General features: G+C 38.5%; 1 protein-coding gene across 6 annotated transcripts in view; it reads right to left on the bottom strand.

Moving 5' to 3' along the window:
• Positions 1-23,165, bottom strand: part of kcnip4 (Kv channel interacting protein 4) — a 130,137-nt gene that overhangs the window by 21,689 nt on the left and 85,283 nt on the right. The window contains exon 1 of one of the 6 annotated variants that reach the window (XM_035675337.1): positions 21,969-22,076. The exons of 4 other annotated variants lie outside the window; for them this stretch is intronic. In XM_035675337.1, coding sequence (XP_035531230.1) covers positions 21,969-22,068 — 100 coding nt within the window. In that variant the 5' untranslated portion in view covers positions 22,069-22,076. Of the gene's footprint in view, positions 1-6,342; positions 6,881-21,968; positions 22,077-23,165 lie in introns of those variants that run through there. One more of the 6 variants, XM_035675336.1, reaches the window with a different exon arrangement.

Genomic DNA, 23,165 nt, shown 5'->3' with positions numbered 1-23,165 from the left:
CTGTCCTTTGTTGTTCAGTCTGAGTGTGACTGACTGGAGTGCTGGAGATTAGATGCCATGGTTCTTTATGAGGAAGAGCACACTCTCACGCTGGCCATAATGACACACCTTCAGAGGGTCTAGGCTTTTATTGGAATCTAGGGGAAATAGCCTTTAATTGCAATCATTTGTTACTTGGAAGTGTTTCAATAAAAGTCTTTCTCAAAGAAAACCTTGCTCTGGCATCAGAAGGAAAGGTCCCCTTCCCTCCTTCCACTCCAATCATTTTGAATATTATATGGTGGGACAAGGGAGGAATTTTTTTATCACACTCCAGCTTCAAAGTTCAGAGCTTTTATGATAAAAAAAAGAAAATACTCACTGAGGAGAGAGTCTTTATGACTCATCCATACTCAAGACACTGACACAAAAACTTGCACTGATGATACCAGTCATCCAGAAAAGTGCATTAATGGATTTATATTATTATCAGCTTCACTAAAAACAAGTACTGTGTTGATGTTTTTTCTGTGTATCATTTATGCATCCATTTCATGGAGTAGATCTTCTTTGAGCGTTTAGAAAAGTATCATTTTACGCATCAGAACTGGTTGGCTTCACAGCTGATGGTGTGTGATATTTTATCAGACTCAGACTGCAAATTAAAACTTTTTCTCCGTGCTGTAACTGGTTTCAATATACAATAGAAGTCACTGGTAATGAGATTAAATATAGATACAAGTCAGCACTTCCCCACTGACCCAGTTCTCTTCATATTACTGCAATCAACTGATGAAGTTTGAACGAAGCACCACTTTGCTTTCAACAGAAGTGTTATCCTCAGTCAGTAAAAGGAATGAATGAACTTTGGGGAGAGTCAATAACAAAGAAGATCAATCTGAACCAGGGAGACTGAATGTTTCTTTGGTGATGTCTGCATTCAAACACATTTTATCATCTATGAATGGGACTATAAAGCCTGCTATATTCCATCCAGCTGAACACATTTGCAATTAATTACTGTCTGCATGGAACTGCTGCATTATGCATGAGAACCTATGTCCTTGGCTTAATTGTGGAAAATACTGTTGCCGATGTGGCAACATGATTATTCATTTTGTTGGCTAATTAAAGTCATGAGCATGCTGAATGAGCATACTGGTTTTATAACCTTCATTGAAAAATAAATACCACATGCTGCTTCAAAGCTCTGGAGATAGCTGAAGGTTTATGAAAGTGATTTTTCTTTCTTTTTATAACAAGACTCAAGCTAAAACTATGCAACATTTTCGTTTAATAAGACCCTTACAATCTGCATAGTCAAATATCACTGTGGTTCACATCACTACCACATTCTGTATTCACATTTAACACCGTCTGAGGATATCACAAGCTGATGCTTTAGAGATGCTGTTATTATATATGCACCCCTGCACAGCTTTGGTACAGAGGTCATTTAATTAAATACATCTTTAAGAATACAATCTGCCTCAGGCTCCCCCACCTATGTGGAGCCTTTAAGCACTGCAATCATCCACATCACATCCTTGGCTCTGACGCATCCGTCATCCTTCCTCTATCAGAATTTATTATCTGTGATGTTTTTATCAAAATTGATTGCTTGAGTGATACTTGTCCTTGCTTTTCTGACTCAAATTGACAGGCAGTTTTCTTACTTTCAATAAGCTCCTCCGCTCTGCCCTTCTTCGTCCCTTTGAAGATACCAGAGGGACCTATAAGATAGGACGCTCAGGCAAAGGTTAAGTCAATCATGTCACCGCTCTAAATAGGTATCATGGAAAATAGCCAAAGGGTAATTGGGCCAGTTGATTGTTGTCCTTTAAATTGATTGGCAAATTGATGAAGAATTACAGCTTGCAGGTAGAGCTGCTTGCAAAATATCTCACACTTTCCTACCTGTAACTGAGTCATTGTTTCCATTTGTTCATTTTTTAAATCCTTCTTGCTTGCTTCAGCAATAGTAAGATTTATTTCCCCAGTGGACATCGGCAATTAAATTAACTGCACAGATCTTAAATGCCATCATTCGAAATAATGAAAAAGATGCTTAACAATTCTGCTGACTCAACTTCGATGATGCATGTGTGACTCAACAAAGAAAACAATCCCATAAAGATGCAGCGCAGTTTATACCTCACCCATAAACCAATGGGTGTGTGTGTGTGTGTGTGTGTGTACTGGACATGTACACACTTCTGCACTTAACAAAATGAAGAATGCACTTCAATATTTGACAGTGTTTCAATTGCTTGCTGTTGGCCTACTTTAAACAACACCATAAATACCTGTGCAAGAAGTGAAGACTAGAAGACGTAGAGCCAGCTTCATACCCACACATGATGTGATTATCAATGACAGGCATGTCAGAATGGCTAGATCACAACTGAATGCCACTAAACAACAGCAGAAAGGTCATTCATAATTTTGTATAATAAATATTCAACAGGCTTGTTGATTTTTAAAAGTCTACAAACTAAAACAGCATTCTTCTAGTGACATTTCCTGTATCTGAAGCTGAACAACAAGATGAAGCTTGATCAAAGGTTGAAAAGTTAAGGAATCACTAAAGTTATTACAGTTCGTTAGAGGGACATCTCAACGGTGTATCAAATTTCATGACCATACATTCAGTGGTTTTTGAGACATTTTACTTGAAACCACAAATGTCAACTTCATGGTGGCACCAAAGGTAAAGCCAGGGGATTTTTACCAAAGTCATTAGGATTTATTCTCTGGGAACCCTGAATATCTGCACTAAATCAATGGCAGTGTGGCCCAGAATGCTGATGTAGCATTTTGGTTATATTATCCATTATATATAGGTAGGTTTGGTGTAACTATAGTTACTTGTGGTTCAACTCAGGCACTCATGCGCCAACCCGTTGACCCACCACAGCTGGGAGCTGTTAATTACTGTAAGTGAAAACAGACAATCGGCGGCAAAACCGGCCCAGGTCAGTGCTGACACTAACTCTCTCCGTTGCCAGGCTATAAATCCCCATCAAGGACGCAGAGAACACGAGAACTTTGTTAGATGGATATCAGTGCTAAGGCGCTCTCTGCACTCCCGCCTGATAATAGCGAACAGCGGGTCCAAATTGACACGGCGTCCCATCCCTGTTCGGGGTAATGGTGTACTTGTAAATGTGTGTGTGTGATTGAGTGGGGTTGAGGTTGGGGTTGGTGGGTGTCGCTGCGTGCGGTTGAACCAGAGAATTATTTATCATTGTGTGACACACTGATTAGTTTGCACCCTATGATGCTTTGCTCAGCACTTTGCACTAATGGCTCCGTGTTGTATGAGCGTAAGTAGAAACGTACACATGTGTGAAAGAATTAGGGAGTGCGTGTCAGAGAAGAGATGCATCCAAGCGAATTACACTAGGAAATGTCAAGATAAATTACTAAACTTCTACAAAAGCACTAACATTTGTAACAAAGGGGCTATTTATATCATTTTACTAGCCAAGTTGAGCCTACACTGAGCCAGCTACAGTGAAATTATAATACTAGCCTTGGGATAGATAGTTAGCAGGAATACATGCACACAGCAGTCCAGATATATTCATAATTAAACTGAAAGTGGCCACCCATAAGCTGTTTGCCAGGCCTTGCTGCCTTGCTCAGTACAATGCTCTGGTTATTGTGTATGGGCTGATGCAATGAGCTTGTTATATTTCTCCAACATGGAAGCATGCCAGTGGCAGAGAGGCTGCTAATAAACCATTTTTTTCAGGGTTGAAATCCTTACAATCTGCAGCAGAAGTGATCAGAGTGTACGGCCCCTGGAGGCCTGACCCCCTGTAATGTGTGTTCTGCTATGACTCGATCTTAAAGCTTTTCAGTTTCTCATCGTTGCCAGCTACAGTAAAGAGTGGAACAGTGTACAACACATCCAGAGCACGCTCTCAGCTCGCATTCTCGCCTGCAACTGGAAAGTTGCCAGTTCAAATCTGCAGCCCAGCTGAGAAAGTCCCTCAGCATTTACCACATAGAGGCTTTTAAAGCAAGACCTTTATCCCCCAGATGCCTCTGTTGTGCTGCTCAGGTGGCCGGCAGTAGAGGGATGTGATTGTAGTGGGCAGCACCCAGCTGCAAACATGCTGTATAAATGTTAAGCAGAGCGTGCATGCTCAGTGAAACACCTCCCTAGAGATTTTATTTTTTTTTAAAAAGGTGAAAAACAAACATTTTTAGTTATTGCAGAAGGTGACAGCTGCAAAAAGGAATTTATGTTGCAAAAATGTAAACAAAGATAATTGTTGTGACTGTTGGGTTTATCTACAAATAAAGCTGTAGAGTAGCTCAGTGGTTAGGACTGTCACAATAAAGCAAGTAGGTTGAAAATTCTGATCCCAGCCCTGGCTTTGTTTATTAATCGATTAGAAGATGGACAGAGAATTAAGTATTATCAAGCAACAATGGCAATTGTTTTATGGTTAAAGCTTCTGAAATGCCATGGTTTGCCTCTCCTTTCTTCTTCCTTTTTATTTTATTACTGTAAAATGAATAGTTTGAGCTTTTGAATTATTGGTTGAGAAAAACGAGCAACTTGAAGGTGTCACCTTGGGCTCTGAGAGATTGTGATGACTTGATTAATCAGAAAAATTATCAACAGATAACGTGATAAAGAAGATAATAGCTGCAGCTCCAGATACGTTTGCATTGAAGCTGAAATGATTAGTCAATTGCTGTGGAAATATTTTTTCTAACTGATTAAGCAAAAACGCCAAAGATTTTCTGGTTCCTTTCTTCAACGTAAGGATTGATGCTAGTTTTGTCATAAATAATCGTAAAATTAGGTCGGATTAACCAAGCAATTTAGGTAAACTTGTGGGAAACCGGCACTTTTACTAATTGCATAATCAAGAAAGTAATCAACAGATTAACTAATGATGGAAAAAATTGCTTGTTGCAGCCCTAGTGTCCATAATCTACCTCTCACTGCAGCTCACATGATTTAAAGTCTCCAAATTACCCACAGCTTTCAATACAAATGTTAGTATGTTTGAAAATGTCTGTGGTGTCTCACTTTAAAGATCATTTCCCTTTCATCCTCCTCTCCTTCTCCTGAACATGACTAACACACACACACACACACACACAACATCAATATCTGTATTGACTGATTGTCAGGTACCACAGGCTCAGAGAGCAGATATTCTGTAGGTAATTACACTTTCAGACACCTGTGTGGAATACCGATCACATCATCAGGCAAACGGCGCTCAACAAACTGGTTTGACATCTGTATCATCTCGCCAGGGCAAAAAAAATCTATATCATGTCGGCTGCATTTGTGAATGCAGAGCAGGGGGTAAAAGCAAGCTTCAACTTACTGCTGTTTAGTGGAGCATGTAAACTGTATCGCTGAGCATGAGCTTTACAGTTCCCCCCAAATGAAAACACTGCTCCTGTGTGCCTTTGAAATAACACAACCACAGACGCCAACACCTCCATGTTCCGTCTAAACACTTCCCTCAGGTCAGGTCAGCTTTTTCCCAGCTACCTACTATTACACGTTATAAAAGTTTTTTATTGTCTTCCCTGAATGTGCATACAGCAGCTGATTGATTATCTTAATTAGAAAATAAGGCGTGTTTACTAAACAGAAGTCTGATGGATGGGCTGGTTTTAAGCTCAAACTGCTTACTATGCTGCTCTACTTTATTTAATGAGACGACTGCAGTAGGTCCAAACTAAACAGTTTATTCAGGCCTGACACATTCTGCGCTTAGTGAGCCTTACTGTGCCCATACTTAGTAGAGACACAATGAGAGGCACATATGTGAAAAAGTTCACACATTTATAAACTATATACATAAAAACGGAGGAATCATCCCCACAGACCGAGAAACAATGAACTCAGATGTTTGAAAATGACAGAAACTAATTTCTCAGCTCTAGGAATTCAATCAGAACTTCACTCCAAAGCTTTCCGATCTTTCTGAACTGACACGTTTTCCCTGCATCATCCACATCACAAGCTCACACATATTCTGTTTTCAAAATGTCAGCGCACAAGATAAGACAGTCCATTTGTTATTTTCTGAGTCATTGAGTTGTCACTGCTTTCTTAGGGTGACCTCAATTAAGTTTTCAAATTGCTGTCTTAGAAACTTTAAGCGTGTTTCAAAGGAGTTCCAGCAAGAGTAACCTTGACATGTCAAGGAAACAGAAGCTGGAAATTGAGAGGAAATTAATGATTGAAAATACAATTTTCACAACACATTACATATCTATCCGCAATCGACTCTCTATCCCAGCTGTGATTTCTCTATTACTCTATCATCTTTATACGCATTTCTGCCTTTCTCTCCTCAGTCTCCGTCAGCGTCTTACCCTCTGAGAAGCTGATGAGCCCCAGGAGGTGCAGCAGCTTAATTGAGGCAAACACAAGCACCACGATGCCCACTGTCTGCAGCCCCTCTGTCTCCCAGATCGCGCTCAGCATTGCTCCGCCCTCGGGCCACTCCGTGCCACCATTCCCCGACCCGAACCCGGAGCCCGAGCCGGCCTCCTCGCCCTCGGGACCGCCACCAGGACCAGTGCTCCCACCCGGCCCTGCACTCCAGTTCCCCTGCACCCACTCCAGCGCTACACCGGCCCACACACACGGGCCGGGCGCCTCCTGGCACCCTCTTACTGCCCGCTCGCTCCCCAAATGGTTAAGATGGGATGAGGTTAAGAGCAAGACGTATTGGCCTCAGGTGGGATCTTTCTGATGACGAGGGGTCACTGAGAATTAAAAAAAAGCTGACTCAAAGAGGAATAAAGTCCACACATGCTGATCTCAATGCTTCCTCCTTCCTTTTCTTTCCTCCTCTTGCAAATGACGAGACACTTGAAAGCAGTGGAAACTCTGCTCTTCTCTGACAGTTTGTGGCTCTCCCTCGCTCTTTTCAGGCGCTCTGACTGCCTCACTGCAAAGGGAGGGAAGATGAGAGGGAGTGGATATGAGTGAGGAGGGAGGGGAGATGAGACAGAGGCAGAGGGGAGGTGTGGTGCTACAGTGGAAGATGCACAACCTCTTGTGAGCTATACATGTTCGCATTGACTTCAGACATGTAGAAACTAATTGTAAAATGCAAATACAGCACTAAATGGCAGCACAGGATATGTCAGTGCAAGTCAGTTTTAAGTTATTGCATATATTTCTGTATCATCATATCATTAAATCATGAAATTGCCACTATTTCCAGGCTATAGTAAGGATTGAAGTTCCATTCAAAAATGCTGGATGGCAGCCAAAAAAATAGCTTTCTTATAAAGGCAGTTATAGTAATGTACTTTAATTAAACAGACAAAATAAATCTTCCACGCTTCAAACTAGTGTTGAAAAGACTTTTGGAAAGCTTACTCAAATGGTAATTTTTAACAAATAAAAGAAGAACAAAGTTTAAGCCAAGAGAATACCCCTATTCTTCCCCACATAAAACAGTAAAACCAGCATCTGACAAAGCATGCATACTGTAATGGCAACAAAAGTGAAAATTCTTTAAAACGCCCACCTATGTGACTGCTAATTCTGTCTTCTCCGTACGCCTAAAGTCAAGTATAGAAGGGTTTGATGGATAAGGGGAATAGGGGATTGTATATGTGTCAGTGGTCTTTACACCCATTGATGCAAAAGTATAGAAAGCAAGGGGGGAAATCGCATCGATCCACACCACTTCATTAAATGAAACCGCTTGTTTTCAAGAGGACTTTGATTCCACTGAAATGTAACAAACTGATGAAGAGAACAAACAAAGTGTGAGTGAGGTTGATTTATGTTGTCAGTGTGTGTAGCAGATGGAGTGAGGACACCACCATCTACTGCCCCTGTGTAGTCATAGTCATTATTAACCACCACCAGACTCATTTCTTTAAATCTATAGAAACTGTCTGAAATGACTGAATTTCATTTAAAAAATAAAATTTAAATAAGCCATCCATTACTGCAATCAACATTCCATGATTAACCATTCCAAGTGCACGCTTAAAACATTCAAACACACTATTGAAATCTTATGAATCTTTTTCATTAATTTGCAGCAGAGCAAATATCCTCTGCTGTGTTTTTTCTACTTTTATTCCAACTACAGTGAAGTCAGCCATATATCATTGATGTAAATGCACAAAGCAACCTTAATTACAATCATCACAACAGAGTATTATTTCAGCGCTGTGAAACAAACAGTCACCACTTACTCAATTGCCCTATGATAAATGTTCAATAAGACGCAGCTCATTCTAGTGATGGAAAACATGGATTCATTTACATTCAGTCCATCGGCTGCTGCCTTTTTCTGAACGACAGAATGAAAAATGAGGGACGTTTTTTTGCTTAAAAAAAATCTTTGTGAATAATTTAGCATGATGCTGTTTGAAAAAGAAAATAATATTCAGCAGTCACATCCTTCTTAATCTGGATGGCCCCTGGCCATGTGAGGAGCCATTGTGATGCGAGTCTCACCCACAGAAAGTGAAGAACCACAGACACCATGGACTTGGAGGAAATAAGACAGTGGGGGTAAAAGTTAATTTTGTACTGTGTATGATGAACTAAGTACAGTGTACAAGTGTATGTTGGTCTTAAAATATAAAATCAGAGGGGAAAAAAAGTTCCTTTTTTTGACAACAAGGCAATGACGCAAGCTTCCTGGTAAGGAAAATAGCTTGTTTATTTGCCTGTTCCAGTAAAGAGTGAATGTATTTTTCTCCATAAGTTGCCATTATGAATGGACCTTTCACTGCTATTGTCCCTACTTAGCCTACACATTCACTTTGTCTAAGAAATATCAACCCAGAAGAACATAATTTAAGGATGATATTACTATAAAATGATTGGATTAGACATCAAAGCTGCTATAAACAACAATTTAATATTAACAATTGATAATAATGATAATAATAATTCAATAATAATAAATAATTGAAATAATCGATAATGATAATGATAATAATAATAATATGTAATGTGACATTTTTGCTTGTGGTAACAAACCCACAGAGAATTATCACCCGACTTTGCAGTCCCGCTCAGCCAAGATGTTTTTAGCGTTTTCAGCTCATTGTTTAGGTTTTCCAGCCCACAACTCTAATGTTATTGTAGCATAAAAGTAAGTCCATCAAAGTCAATAACAAACTCCCATGAGGTGGAAGTGCTGGTTTGGTTTAAAGTACTACGCAGCTGTCACGTACAGTTCGGTGTATTGAGTGTAAACTGACCTAACTGTTGGATGCCTCGGTGACTCCCGGGCTGCAGCATCCAGCTCACAGCAGCCCTGCCAACATGTGGGCCCTGGCACTACATCAGTGAACCCTCTGTCACGTCACATAGCCACATGTACAGTGGCCAGCAGAGGCCTCAGTTTCCTGAATGCAGCCAAGTTTCCCAAAGCCAGGGGGATGCATTGCCTCAGGCCTTACTCTGCCATGGCCTGGCTCTCCAAACAGTCCCGGGCAGACTGATGGTTCATAAAACATGTAGGAATGATTGACCAATCATAACCTTTTTCCAGGATAGAGATACTATATCCAACTAATAAATTATTGAAGGAATGAGGTTGGAGGGGAGAGGGTGAGACATTAGAAAAAAAAGAGTAGGGGTGGGGAGGAGCCATGATTCTAACAACACTGTTTGATGCTGACAGGTAAATATTACACTCTACATCTTGCTCCATTAATGTCACACAAATTCTGGACAATCACTACTCCAGCATGGCATGTCTGACAGATAGAGAGGATAAAAATTCTGCATTTATGGACCTGACAAGGCTATTTTGTTTTGGAAGATTCGCATTACAAAATGATTTTGTGTTTAAATTGGAAAGAGGAAATGGGAGCTGGAGAGTGTTTACACTGCTATGCTGAGAAACAAAGATTTGAGGAAAAATGGGCATTGAATAAAATTGTATAGGGGGCTATTTATAGCAATGATGTTTGCCACAGAGTACTACAGTGTTGTAGTTACTCCATGCTGAATATTTGATTAAAAGTACTATAAACAACTTCATGTTATTTATTTAGTTATGTTTAAACTGACTTGACTTTTAACAGAAAAACAGTAAATGAGGTCATCTTCTTATATAACATTACATACAAAGAACTTTGTCTCCTGTTCCAAGCTTTACAAATGTAATCTGCCATTAACAGGTTGCCTTCCTTATCGAAACAACACGTTTTTTTCTAATCATCCACCAGAAATTAAGGAGATTTCACAAAATTTTCACTAAATATTAATGCCCTTTGTATTAACTTTGTCTTTAATCTGACCAGAATCACATAAAAAACACTTTTTTAAACATTTTGCTCTTCAAGAAATAAATTTGCTTCGTAAGAGCTGGGCAAACTTAATCTGAGCTCTGTCTGTGAATTGGCTTATAAAATAATACTCACAGCACATTCCACATTTTTTCCCCCCACCTGCTACAATTGTGTAAACTGTTTCAATTTTAGCCCTAAAAATAAAACGTATGTATGAAATTATGTTGTGGTTCCAGATGGAAGTACAAACTGATAAATACAATAGTCATATCCCTGTTGTCATACATGTAGGTACTTTACCAATTGTTAGCTAGCTGTAAGCTAGTTTGAAATTGATGTGTAAATACACATTTTTCCACATCTACTTTTGATTGTTTCTGGTCAATCTACTGAATTGTACAAATGTCAGATATAAGAGTGTGTTTCTGTGATCTTCTGGAACACTAAGGCCTTATGTAGACTAGACAAATAACTTGAATAACATTGAGATTGAAGCTACAATCTGAAAAGTGACACCAGAGAAAAATGACTGCTATCTGCTGTCATGAGATTGGAGGGAGGGTCTGTAATGATGACTACTTCTTGATATCTGTTAATATAGAACAGAACATGGCTTTTAAAAACGGGTTAGTATTTTCTACATTGCTGATGTCAGATGAATATTGACCATTTAATGGCTAAGAATTCCTTTTGGGAACTTTTGATGGCTACAAAAAAACATTTCATTTGATGACACCTTGCACCACCCAAATCACCACATGCCATCGTGTGTTCAGTGGAGGATTTCACAAAGACCGCGTCCATTCTCCGTAACCTCTGACGGGCGGTATCTCTAACTGATTCAAGTCTGAAATGTCAAGCTGCACTGAGGTCTGGTGTGTCATCATCTCTTTAGTCCAAATTCCATCTCTGTGTAATGAACAGAATAAGTCTGAGTGACAAACCTGCAGCCTTTATGTTCATCTGCCTCTGTAGACTGATAGTCATTGATCTTGGGAAAGATTACACATTTTTCTCACTTATTGCTACCACCTGTCTGGCCACCTTCCATCTTCAGTATTCGCAAGGGGGGATCTTATCACTTCTTGTCTGGGAGTGGACACGGAGACATAACCAACAGTGTAGATTAATGAATCCGCCTGACCAGTGCTAATGTTAAATGTAATATATAATACTATAGTAGTATCACTTATGGTAATGCAAGTATATATATTACCTACATAAAAAATAATAAGAATATAGTGATAAAAATAACTATAGTAATAAACTATACTATATAAAAATGAAAAAAGTAACTAAACTGTTACATGCAAACAAGCCTAAAATGTTATTGTACTCCTTTACACTGTAAGTTAATGGTGAGGACAATTTCCAATTAAATTTCCTTCCAAACCACTTAAACTATTAGGTGTAGAACAGTTAATTGTGATAAAACAAAATTAAACACCAAAGGTGCAGAAATAATTTAAATGAGTCTTTTCCTGAGAATGTAACAACCTTTGGATTTGTATTAGCTCCTTTCACACATCGACAAATGTCGCTTACCAAACAACCCCGAGACCTAAAATTTCCATTAAGTATCGGACAAGTGTTATCTTTCTTGGGGCACAAAGTGAGCCTCTGCAAGAGTACGGGACCAGGAGAGGAGAGATGGCTTTGGTGTAATCAATCAAAGCAACGGCGGATCGGTGACAGACAGAAAGAGCGAAGATAGGATCGTCCCGCTGTTTACAGATCAGCTTAGGGGTACAAGGGGTGTGATATAATTAGGCAACACCTGCAGCGATTTGCTCAGGCATGCAAAGCGGCATTAGTGTTTGGGTTATGTTTTCCAAGGCACATTAAAATGAGGCTGTCATATTTACTGAAGCGGCACCTGTGAAGGGGAAGGCAATTATAAGCTGTGAACCGGGGCAACCCTCAGTGAAGCCGCATGTGCAATCAACCATAGAGAGCCATGGGGTGACTCCGATATTGAGGACTTACTTTGTCGACTGGATAACGCAGGTTCACTTAACTTTGAGCATGTGCATGCACGCAATTACAGGAATTTGCAATTTTCAACCTTCCAACCTATTTATAATATAAGGTATCGACAAGTAACTAAGTGACTCAGCTGTTTCAGCTGCATATGGAAGATGTCATTCAGTCCGCTGAATGCTTTGTAAGATTATATATAAATGTGTATTTGCAGATCCTGTGATGATGTTTCATTATTCAAGGTTGGACAGGTAGTTGTACAGTAGTAGTAGTAACACATAAGCTTGCCCTCTTGACACTGATCATTTTACCATCTGAATTGGTGGTTTTATCCATTTGTAAGTTAAGAGTGTGTCCTGTGAAAGGCCCTAATTTAGAAAGAAACGGGCCAATTCAGGACATACACAATTTATTATTTTAACTCTAACTGGGCACAAACATTGATAAATTAATCGTTTAGTTGAGTTACAGAGAACTCGATTTTCTAGCAAAAATGTCAAACATCTGATTTTTGTTTCTCAATTGAGAGGATTTGCTGCTTTTCTTTGTCTCATGCCACAGTGAATATCTTTTTATTTTAGACAGTCTGACAAAACAAGCAATTTAAAGAAGTGACCTTGGGCTTTAGAAAACTAGGAAAGATATCCTTACAAACAATTAAATTATTTGTTTTAGCTATAGAATTCTGCCAAAGAAGAATATACATATAGCAAACAGCTGCACGACTGAAAGAAATACATACACCTTCTGCTATATTTTGTTCAAGTCAAGTCAAACAAAACTCAATTATAATCACCAAAATTGTATCTGTGCCAGATGTGACTAGAACAAAGGTTCCAATTTCAGTGTAACCCAGGGTTATGCAACTATACATTGCACTGTGCACATACAAGGATACACTGTAAGTAGCAGACATTCTTATTAGAATGAAGCTAAGACAACAGCCTGGAGATGAACAATTAAGCTGTTTTGCATTTTTTTGCTTAAAATGCTTTTTCTAAAAGCCCAGTATGGCTTATAGAAACATAGTGATCTCCGTGAAAAAAGACCTGCCCCCTTTGTAGGTATAACGGCCTCATTCGAAGGTAACATAAATCATGAAAACATGAATATTATAATCCCTTTCTGCAAATATTTCTGCCAAATCTTACACACTGGTCCTTTAAGAAATCTTAACCTTCCTTAGTGAATGCCATTAATTTTCACAAGACATGCCAGGCTTCTCTCTACAGCAGGACCATTAGATCTTTATCATTCCAATTCATTCTAGATGATTAGTTCTAGTGTAAAAGGGAAAAGTCAATGGCATTGTCTGCAATTGGACAGTACCACAATGCTCCGGGTAGTGTGCAGGAGCTGATAACATTGACCTGCGCTTCTCTGTGTCTTAGCCATACTAGCCCTGGCATGGCTATCTTCCAGCTCACTGTGGACAACATGTAGAGGCAAAGAGCGGGACACGGGTCACCTTTGCACGGCCATCCTGTCATTTGATTTACGGTGCACTATACTTCAGCTGCAAAGTGCCAGTCAAACTGATCTTCAAGTGCAAAGGTCAACGGAGAATATGCATTAGCAGGAGCAGTAAAAAGAAAAAAGACAAGAAGGGGCATAAAATTGCAGACAGGGTACAGAACAACTGGAGCCACTGTCTGGAGGATGAGAAATGATGAGCATAGTTCATCAGTAAGAAACGGACGCTGAGAGGAAATCAATACATGTGGTTATTTCTTAAAAGAATCATTTGGCTATAAAACTGTGGAAGCAGTATATGAGTGAGGGGGCTTCTTGGTCAATATTAGAACAATGGAAAAGTAGTATGTTTATTTATGAAAAGAATGATAATAAGTGTACAGTTACGGATAGGTCAAAACAGTGGCAATATCAATGCAAATGCCTTGCCCAATGTTTGTGCTTACTGAAACACAGATCAAGTTCAAGCTCAAGCACTGAATCAAATGATTCCCTGTAACATTAATTGTACTGCTGAGCTAGCGGTTGTCTTCTTTGCTGTCCTTGTCAGCACATTGCTGCGTTTTTATGGTGCAATACTGCCACTTGTAGTTAAGTGGAATAGTGTGTTTGCAATAATAGAAATGTGTATCGCGTCACCCCCTATGTTCGGGCAAAAGTAAACAAAACAGCGACACACCCATAAAATGTTGCTCCATAGCGCTAATAATGGTTAAGAACTCCACAGGCTACCTTTAATAGGTTAATGGCACAAGATACACATAAATGTTAACACCCTCAATGTTTAATCAACACAATCTATTTTGTAAGAACAGTACTTTCTCCCATCTATTAGTAGAAATGCGAAAACGGGCAACCAATCCAACTTTTGGCATGCTACAATCTTGATCCTAAATGACAATGAAACCTAATCTCTAGTATAACATTTACATGCTATGGGGCAAACATTTTAAACTTTATTGTATCCTAATTCACAATTAAGGAAGAATAAAAACAATTTACTTTCACCCTTCCAGTCAGGACGAACATAAATTCATAAAGTACGTAATGAAAGAAAAATCGAGACAGGACCACTTAATATTCTATGCAAGGGGGATTCCTGAGGTAACCTTTGGTCAAGGTGTTAATAATCTCCCTCAACTCAATGTTATGGTATTCAATACCCCTTAATTCCTGGTTAATCGCGTGGAGACTTCCCTTGCCAAAACAGTATTAAATGAGAGAAAATTATTTATCAGGGTTGTTTTGTTCATAGATCTGTGAGGCGTAGCAGCAGAGCAGTATAAGTTTGAATCACCCTAAAGAGAACCAGATTAAAGTGAATTACACACCATGAGTAACTTCCAGTGCGTTAAATTTAAATGTATTCAGCCCTGTGGTAGAGGAAGTTACTGCCAAGCAATTGTTATGAATAGAAGCACAAGGTTGAAATCAATGTAATTTAATATACAGACATTGTCCTTTAGAGACATGCAATATTTCATGTAAGGTAAGTACGTTGACGATGACATAGTATGGGGTGGTAACACAATTTACCCATTCTAAACATTATTCATCATGCGAATACAGAATGTATAGTGTAATANNGGGGCAGTTACGCCAAACCTTGCAACAATAAATAGCACCATGATTTTGTGTGGCACAGGGTGTTATATTGGGAGGTGGCAAAATAATGGGTGAGAATTTTGCACAGGAACTGAGAGAACACAAAAAGCAAAAGTCTCCTTTTTTTGTGAGCTCATGCCTAGTCCATGTATCAAATGTCAGTGTAAAAAGAAAATGGAGAAATGGGTCCATAAAGCATGAGAACACGATTTGATTTTCTTTGTTAAATGCTGAACACAACTATCAAACATTTAATTCATGAGGAAAAATGGTTAATCGCAGAACTAAGTTACATGAAATCAGAGAAAAAAAAACTAATTCCACCAAGGTTTTGGGATTGATTTTAGAGTGCAGGGAAGGTAGTAGCTTTAAAGTTTTAAAGTCTTGCTTTCAAAAACAGCTCTTGGATATTTGGACCAATCAAAGGGTTGTGAAACACATTGATAACTTGCAAATCCTTACTGTAATAGAGCTCATGCCGAAAGAAATGAGATGTGTGGAGAGTATTTCCAAGGCAGCAGAAATGAGGGATCAGTTAACCCAGTCAAGCTGAATCTAAATGCTCAGAATCACGAAAGAAGCTTAATACTAACTCCTAACATACAATATGTAAACAGGTAAAGGTCCATGGTTATTCAAATATTGAAGAATTCTTGGTAGTTAATATAAAGCAATGTGGTTTTACTACATACAGCTCAACAGTTCCAGCTTCAAGTTTTAAGGCAGAAAACAATCTGCCCTTTTACAAGGGCCAGAAACAAATTACAGCACCGAACACACAGATTGTGCAAATCAGTCACTAGTAGGTCCCTCATCACTGCTGTGATTGATGACAGAGCAAAGCTAATGCCTGTGGAAACACCAATAACCGTGTTTAATTCAGTGGAAAGCTATGGAACACAACATTATGTCTGTAAAACCTGTCTGATACTCCAGGCTGTTATCAAAAATTATAATAAATTGGACAGTTTTTAATACTTCTTCACTGAATAATATCCAACTAATTTATTTAGAATGTAAAAACAAGGCAATACAAAGCACATTAGCAATGCTAACATGATTTCTAACTCTACATATGAATAAATACCATTTCATAACAGAACAATGCCTAGATTCACATTTGTCGAGTTAATTTAACCTGCTCTGTTTAAGCACCGACTTCTCTGATCTCTTCCCATTTCTATACCTCATTTCAGACACTAATAAAGGCTGATAATTGTCACATCATCCCTGCAATGTCAGAACTTTTACCAAATTAGCTCTAACCTTTTGTGCTGTGGCAAGATATGTCATTCTTAACCTGTCAAGTAAGAAAAGGCCTCTGAAAGCCTGTCAGAGTAGCGAGCAAGATTACAAGGGTGGATCGGACTCGGCTTACAAATATTTAAAATGCAAGCAATTAAGAAGGGACGTACCACTTTTAACTGTGCTGACCAGAGATTGAACTTTTGCCCTCAGCAACCTCCACGGAAGAAAACCTCAGCCACTTTTGAGATGTCTGCTGAGACGATGTCAAGGCCTCAAACTCCTGCAGCCATTCTCTTCCAAGTTAATTTCAGTACATTTTAGGTGTTGCACATTGCTTTTAACACATTTTGTGATCTGCTGGTTACTTTTTCAATTTTGCACTTGGTTCTTGACATTTATTTTAGTGGTTAGTTGTTGTCCGGTCGTGCTGTATAATGCAATGTTCAGTATTACATTAACTGTTTTTTTTCTAGTTGTAGAGTACTTTACTATTACTTGGTAAATTGATAAATGGTTAAAAGTCTACTGAATGATCAACTATGTGTAGGTAAATGGTAGAAAGTAGCCAAAACTATTTGCCTACTATTTAGACATTTGAACTGATATATCTACACAGAACTGCTATTTATGCATGTTTTAAGTAATTGCCATAAAGTGGAAGGAAACACATGGCTTTGCTTATATTAGTTCTCCACGTCAATACCAGACTACCAGCTTTTGTGACTGACTGAGGCTGACCGAAAGCTTTAGTTCCCTCTGCTGGCACATCTGCTAACTCTCTCATGTACTTCAATAAATCAGAATCAGCTTTATTGGCAAAGTATGTGTACACAAACAAGGAATTTGACTCAGGTTGTTCATTACATCACTTAATATACTTAGACGGGAATAGACAGAGGACAAAAGAGCAAGGACAACAAAGCTGATCAAATAAAGGCAAAGAGCAGACAGCACTGTTATATACACAAATAGGCCTATGTGGAAGAAACAGATTTATAAAAAAATATAGATAAGCTTATAAGATATATAATGACCAACAACAGAAATAAAAATGCTATGTACAAGTAAACAATGCAAACTGTGCAAAGAAATAAATCCTGAATGGATAAACTTGGAGTGGATAATTATGTACAGGATATGAATTTATGCATGTCTGGATAATGTTAAAGACAAATCGATGCATTCAAGGTTCAATCTTAAATTTATATAGTTAAATAAGCATCTCTGCAACTGAGAACCAACATATATTAGTTTTCTTCTTTTCTCCATTCCTAACCCTTTAGCTCAAAGAACATAATGGACTTATGAGCATATACTTATGATCTTTCAATGTACTCTAACACTCCATTCATGCTGCTACTGTTTGTACAAATAATCTAAAATTTATATTTTTTTGGTGTTATGATGAAAGAAAAACTCCTACCTTGGTGCTTTATTATTTTGTCACAGCTTTATATATCGCACAAATGCACCCCACACAGCTAGAGAAAAACACATACTTAGTGAGTGAAAGGCACGGAGAATGTATAGCAGGATCAATAAACACAGCCCAATCCCCTCAGCAAGGATTTATAGTAAGTAAATACTGTGACAAAGGGGAGATAATGTGTCTCAGATACACTGTAGCTCTACGAACAGAACATACAGTTTGGGGCGCAGGTGGCTCGACACAGTGGAGTGACAGGTGCAGGCTGCGTTTGACAGCTGGATTGAAGCATTACTATGAAAGTGGACTAAAGTACAAGTTAACCTTTTAAAGAATTAGATTAATAAAAGACTTTCAGAAAAAGTTTATTTTAACTTAGTATGATGCAATGTGGTGTGCAATTTATAGGTCAAATGGTGATGATGGAATAATTGGGCCTTGAAGAGTGTGTATGTGTCAGAGAATAAAAAATTCCTTCCCCCTGCTCCGACAATTTGCAGTTAAAAATTGTAAGAGACAATCTGCAGGGTAACTGTGGTTTTGTACATTAGTAATTGGAATCATTTGTTACATCCCATCCCGGCTGATGAATGCCACACCTTCAACAGGGGAATAATTTGCTAAAACTGCCATATCAAAAAACGCTCTTGTCAGCTGTCACATCCCCGCACGCTGGTGGTTCACCACTGTCACTCACTGTCGCGCCACTAAAGAGAGGCACAGAGACTGCAAAGAGCCATTTGCGTCCGGCTGTGTTGCAAGTCTATTTTTAAACAAAAGCCATCAAGTGAGAGAGTACCACAGAGTAAAGAGCAGCCCTACACATTTCTGTCGGATTCTTTTTTTTTTGCTTGTTGGATTGGTCTTTGGAAAGATCTATTTTCATTAATATGGAATAAAAAAGCATCTCAAGTTCAAAACTCTAATCTTTTTTGCTGTCATATAAACAGTAAAAGAAAAGGTGCAGTGTACACAATGCATCCTGGTTACAGTAGGCACAGGACAACATTCACTTCAAGTAGAAAAATACTTATTCCTTCACCGAAATTAGGTCCATTTAAAAAAAGGCTTCAACAAATGCAGGCATACTGTAGTCAAACATACAGATTACAATATTATACCTGCGGAATTTCACTCATCACAAAAGGGTAGTAGTCGACTAATAAGGGTTTTTAAATGGCCGACGGAGATATTTAGAGAGCGTGGTGGCCGAAAAACACAAAAAAGTGATGTATATTTCCGTTATTCCATCCACATTACAACCTAATATTCATGGATATCTTAGTCCGTAACATGTTATTTTAGATATAGGGCTTGGTTTTCACACCATACCCAATTTACGCGATTTTAATGAAATTTACAAAAGACACTATATCTTTAGCGTTGAGAAATGCCACAGCATCTGTAATGTTTTATCACTGGGGCCCTTCTTCTAATGGGGGATACATGGGGAAAATTATTCTATTATGTTCTGTGTGTATGGGCTTGTTTTATAGAGTCCCCAGAAGCTTTATATACCCTAATTATAACATTCATAGTTTAAATCTAGAGTTTATGATTTAGCCATTTTTTTGCATCGTTTTAAATATTTAATTCAAATTATTCAAATGATCACTCAGCTTTATTTAGATAGAATTTTTTAATTTTAAAAATACATTGGGCTATGTTTTAGATTTCAGAATGTGAATGATATTTAGGGGAAAGCGGGGTACAGTATGTCAGAACTGCATTCTTCTATACATTATAACTTAATATATACATATTTAACATTAGCCAGTAACTATTTTAGATTAGGTTTGCTGTTATTTAAGATGAGAGAAACATGTTAGCATTTAGAACTCCCCAAACTGACAAGACTGCCTGTAGATGTGTCTGCAGATACTTTTTGTTTATCGGCCTCGTGTGCACAGGGTCTACCTGTACAAATGAGCAGGCAGGTGGATGCCCTAGATATTACTTTGCTTAAACTTTTTAGAAAACTTTTGAAAATTTATTAAAATGATTAAGCTCTTTCTTTTTCTTTAAAGAATTCTAATAGCCCTGCTTAAAAGTAATTAGTAATTAAAATAAGCAATGACATGCTTATTATACTTCAAATAGTCTGCGTGTTTAATCAAAATGGTGATTATAATGAACCTGGCATGGAGCTGATTTAAAAATTAGCAGGGAAATTTCCTAAATGCCAGACATCAATCACCATGTTTGTAATGTAAGAAAGGATAATTAAGGATTTAATCAAGATTTTTTTTGTCATGAGTCATGGCAACTTGATTGAAATCTTTTGGCAATGTAAATCATTTGCCACCTGTCTCTACTGAAACTTTTTTTTTAAGTGGAAATCTGTAATCTTTTATCATATCATTTTTAGTGTAGCAAATTGTAGGAATTCTTCTACTTCAGCACTTGTTAACAAGACAGGAAATGCATTCAAAGCAACTTAAGCAAAACAGAAGACCACCACCACAAACACACCATACATCTCCCGTCCTCACACAGACACTAGGGACCAAAATGGAGGAAAGTGGCTTTAGTGGGATTTTCACAATCCTATGTGTGAATGCGATTGTTGCCGTTTACGTATTTTAAGTGGGCGTTCATATAAAATACACTATTTTGAATTTTACACTAAAACAACATGATCACATCACTACAGGAAAAAACATGATGGAGGCGCAATTTGAAAGAAAAACATCCATACAGTAACTTCTTACACTGAGTAAATGTTAAAAAAAATAAGAACATTTTAAACTGTCAAACGAGCAACACTAACTTTTTTCTCTCTGGATGGTTGGAAAGATGTTTGTTTGCCTCTCAATTGTAAAAAGCCCAGCCATAAGGCAAACAGCTTGGCAGCCTGTGCAGTAAGTAGAGCGTATAAATAACAGGTGGTCTTTGGTGCCGGAGAGACCCAACTCCTGAATATTAGATTCACACTTTCGAGGGAAAGAATCAGTGTGGTGCCAGATCTCCAGTGGGCACAGGTTCAACCATTGTTCTCCTCTAAGCTTCGTGGAGAAAATGGAAAATAAATAAATCACAGCACTACTGCTTAAAAGTGACATAACTTTGTGGCAACTTTTCATCATTAAAACGAGACAAACTCTTCCTCTTTTCATTCCGAGGTAACAAGATGGTTCTTTTCCTGCTCTCCCTGTCCAGGTTCTCAAGGTTCCAGCAGCTGCAGAATTACAATCAGTCCTCGACTGTCTCACTCTCAATTTGGGTAAACAAGTTAGCCAACCCACAGATGATGCAAGCGTTCACATCCAATCTAATTTCATTCAAATTTAATAAACTAACCATCAAAGTGGAAGCAAAGTGTCGAGACGCTACAAAGATCAGATTTAAAGTGAAAGCGCCAAATGATATCCACATACAGTGAAAAGTCAAAAACAAAAGGATTAAAAGCATAATGTCAGATCATAATATTCAACCTGTGTGAGTCATAGCGACTGTCGAGCCAATTAGCAGGTGAAAAAGTCAGGTGAATCATGCAGAGATGCAACATATTAAATTAAAATAGCTTGAAGGGCAGACGCAGAGGCTGCAGAAGACTTCAGTCTGATGAGTGACAGACTGAAAGTTGACCTTACAATATGAATAACACTGAAGAATCATACAGCAGAAGGTAAAACATTTCTGAGGATCTTTTCAGGGTGTTTGTACAAGGATCATACTTTTTTTTATTGCTCTAGGTATACATTATCATATAGTATAACTAAGATCAGAGCAACAGTTGGGAGCCCTGAATCACGACTAAACATCTTAAGAGGCACTTTGTAATAACATATGCTTAACACAAATATTAACAGATGATAACCTACACTGCAGATGCTTCAGACAAACTCACAGTCTGCCTACAGTCCCAATAAACTACTCTCTAGGGTTTAAACTTAGAAAACAACAAATGGTTGATTGCTACCAAAAGAGAAAAAAAAAAAAGAAAATCCTTTCCAAACCTGAAAGGAGTTTGCAGTTTCCTTACCGTCATAGCCAGCTGCTAACAAACCAAACCGCTCCAGTACCTTAACAAAGAGGACCACAACCACCAGCACAGCAATCATTTCCAGTCCCTCTAAGTTCATAGTCAACATGTCGGAGCGGTCACAGCCTGCCCATGGCCAAAGACGCAAAGCTCAGCATGCAGCACTGCCTGCTGGCCATTTAACTCCACTTAAAAGCCCTGCATCTCTGGGTCTGATGAGAGAACCAGCACAAGTCAGAGAGGGAGGAGGGAGGGGGAGAAGAAGTGTGTGGAAGAGAAAGGAAGGAGGTGGGGGGGGGGATGGAGTGGCAATGATAAAGACCAGTGGGCGTAAGGAGGGAATGGAAAAGAGGTAAGGAGGTAAGAGGAAAGATGGGGGGGATGAACTGGATCATTGTGACAAAGAAAAAAAAGAACATAGACAGAATACTAAAAAAGGAGAAGGAGAGATAGTGGTGATCCACCAGTTGCTGTGGTATATTGAGTACTGTCTGGATTTGCATATGTGCAAAGGTCAAACACACTAAAGTCACTATTTTTTCCACAGAACATTGTTATTCACCAGCAGTAAATCTACCTGCAGTCACATTAATTCGTATTAGCCGACAAAATATTTGATACTTATTTTTGGTCCAAATGGTAATATCTGAACTATTTTACAGATTGCCATGACATTTTGTACAGACATTCATGGTTTCCAGAAGATGAATCATACTGTCTTCACTTATCCCCTGGCTCTTCCTCTAGTGCCACCATAAGGATGACATTTGTGGTTCTGAGTGAAATATCTTTTCACTGTTCGATAGACTGGTTCCCCCCAGGAACCTTTCATCTAGCGGCATCATCAGATCAAATTTTTAATTCGTCCAATATTTTGATTTATGACCAGATACCTGAAACTAATAACATGTCTATCGGCTGTACTGTTTAGTGCTAATTGCATGACAATATATGATAAACTATGATGGTAAGAATGGTAAACATTACCTGGTAAACATCAGCATGTTAGCAAGTTGACGTTAGCATTTAGCTCCTAGCTTCACCAAAGCCACTAGCAAGGCTAATTTAGTTAAATAGACAAAACTTTTCCAAATTAATCTTTATTTCCTTAATTAATTCAATAATTTTGTGTGCATTCTGCTTTTTGTCCACTGTGTTCTTATACCGATCAGCCATAACATTATGACCACTGCCATT

Source organism: Morone saxatilis, unplaced genomic scaffold, assembly GCF_004916995.1.
Source record: "Morone saxatilis isolate NCDOM2014 unplaced genomic scaffold, NCSU_SB_2.0 Contig4, whole genome shotgun sequence".
NCBI lineage: Eukaryota > Metazoa > Chordata > Actinopteri > Moronidae > Morone > Morone saxatilis.
The sequence above is the reverse complement of the archived record's forward strand: the minus strand, read 5'-3'. Positions and strand labels throughout refer to the sequence as shown.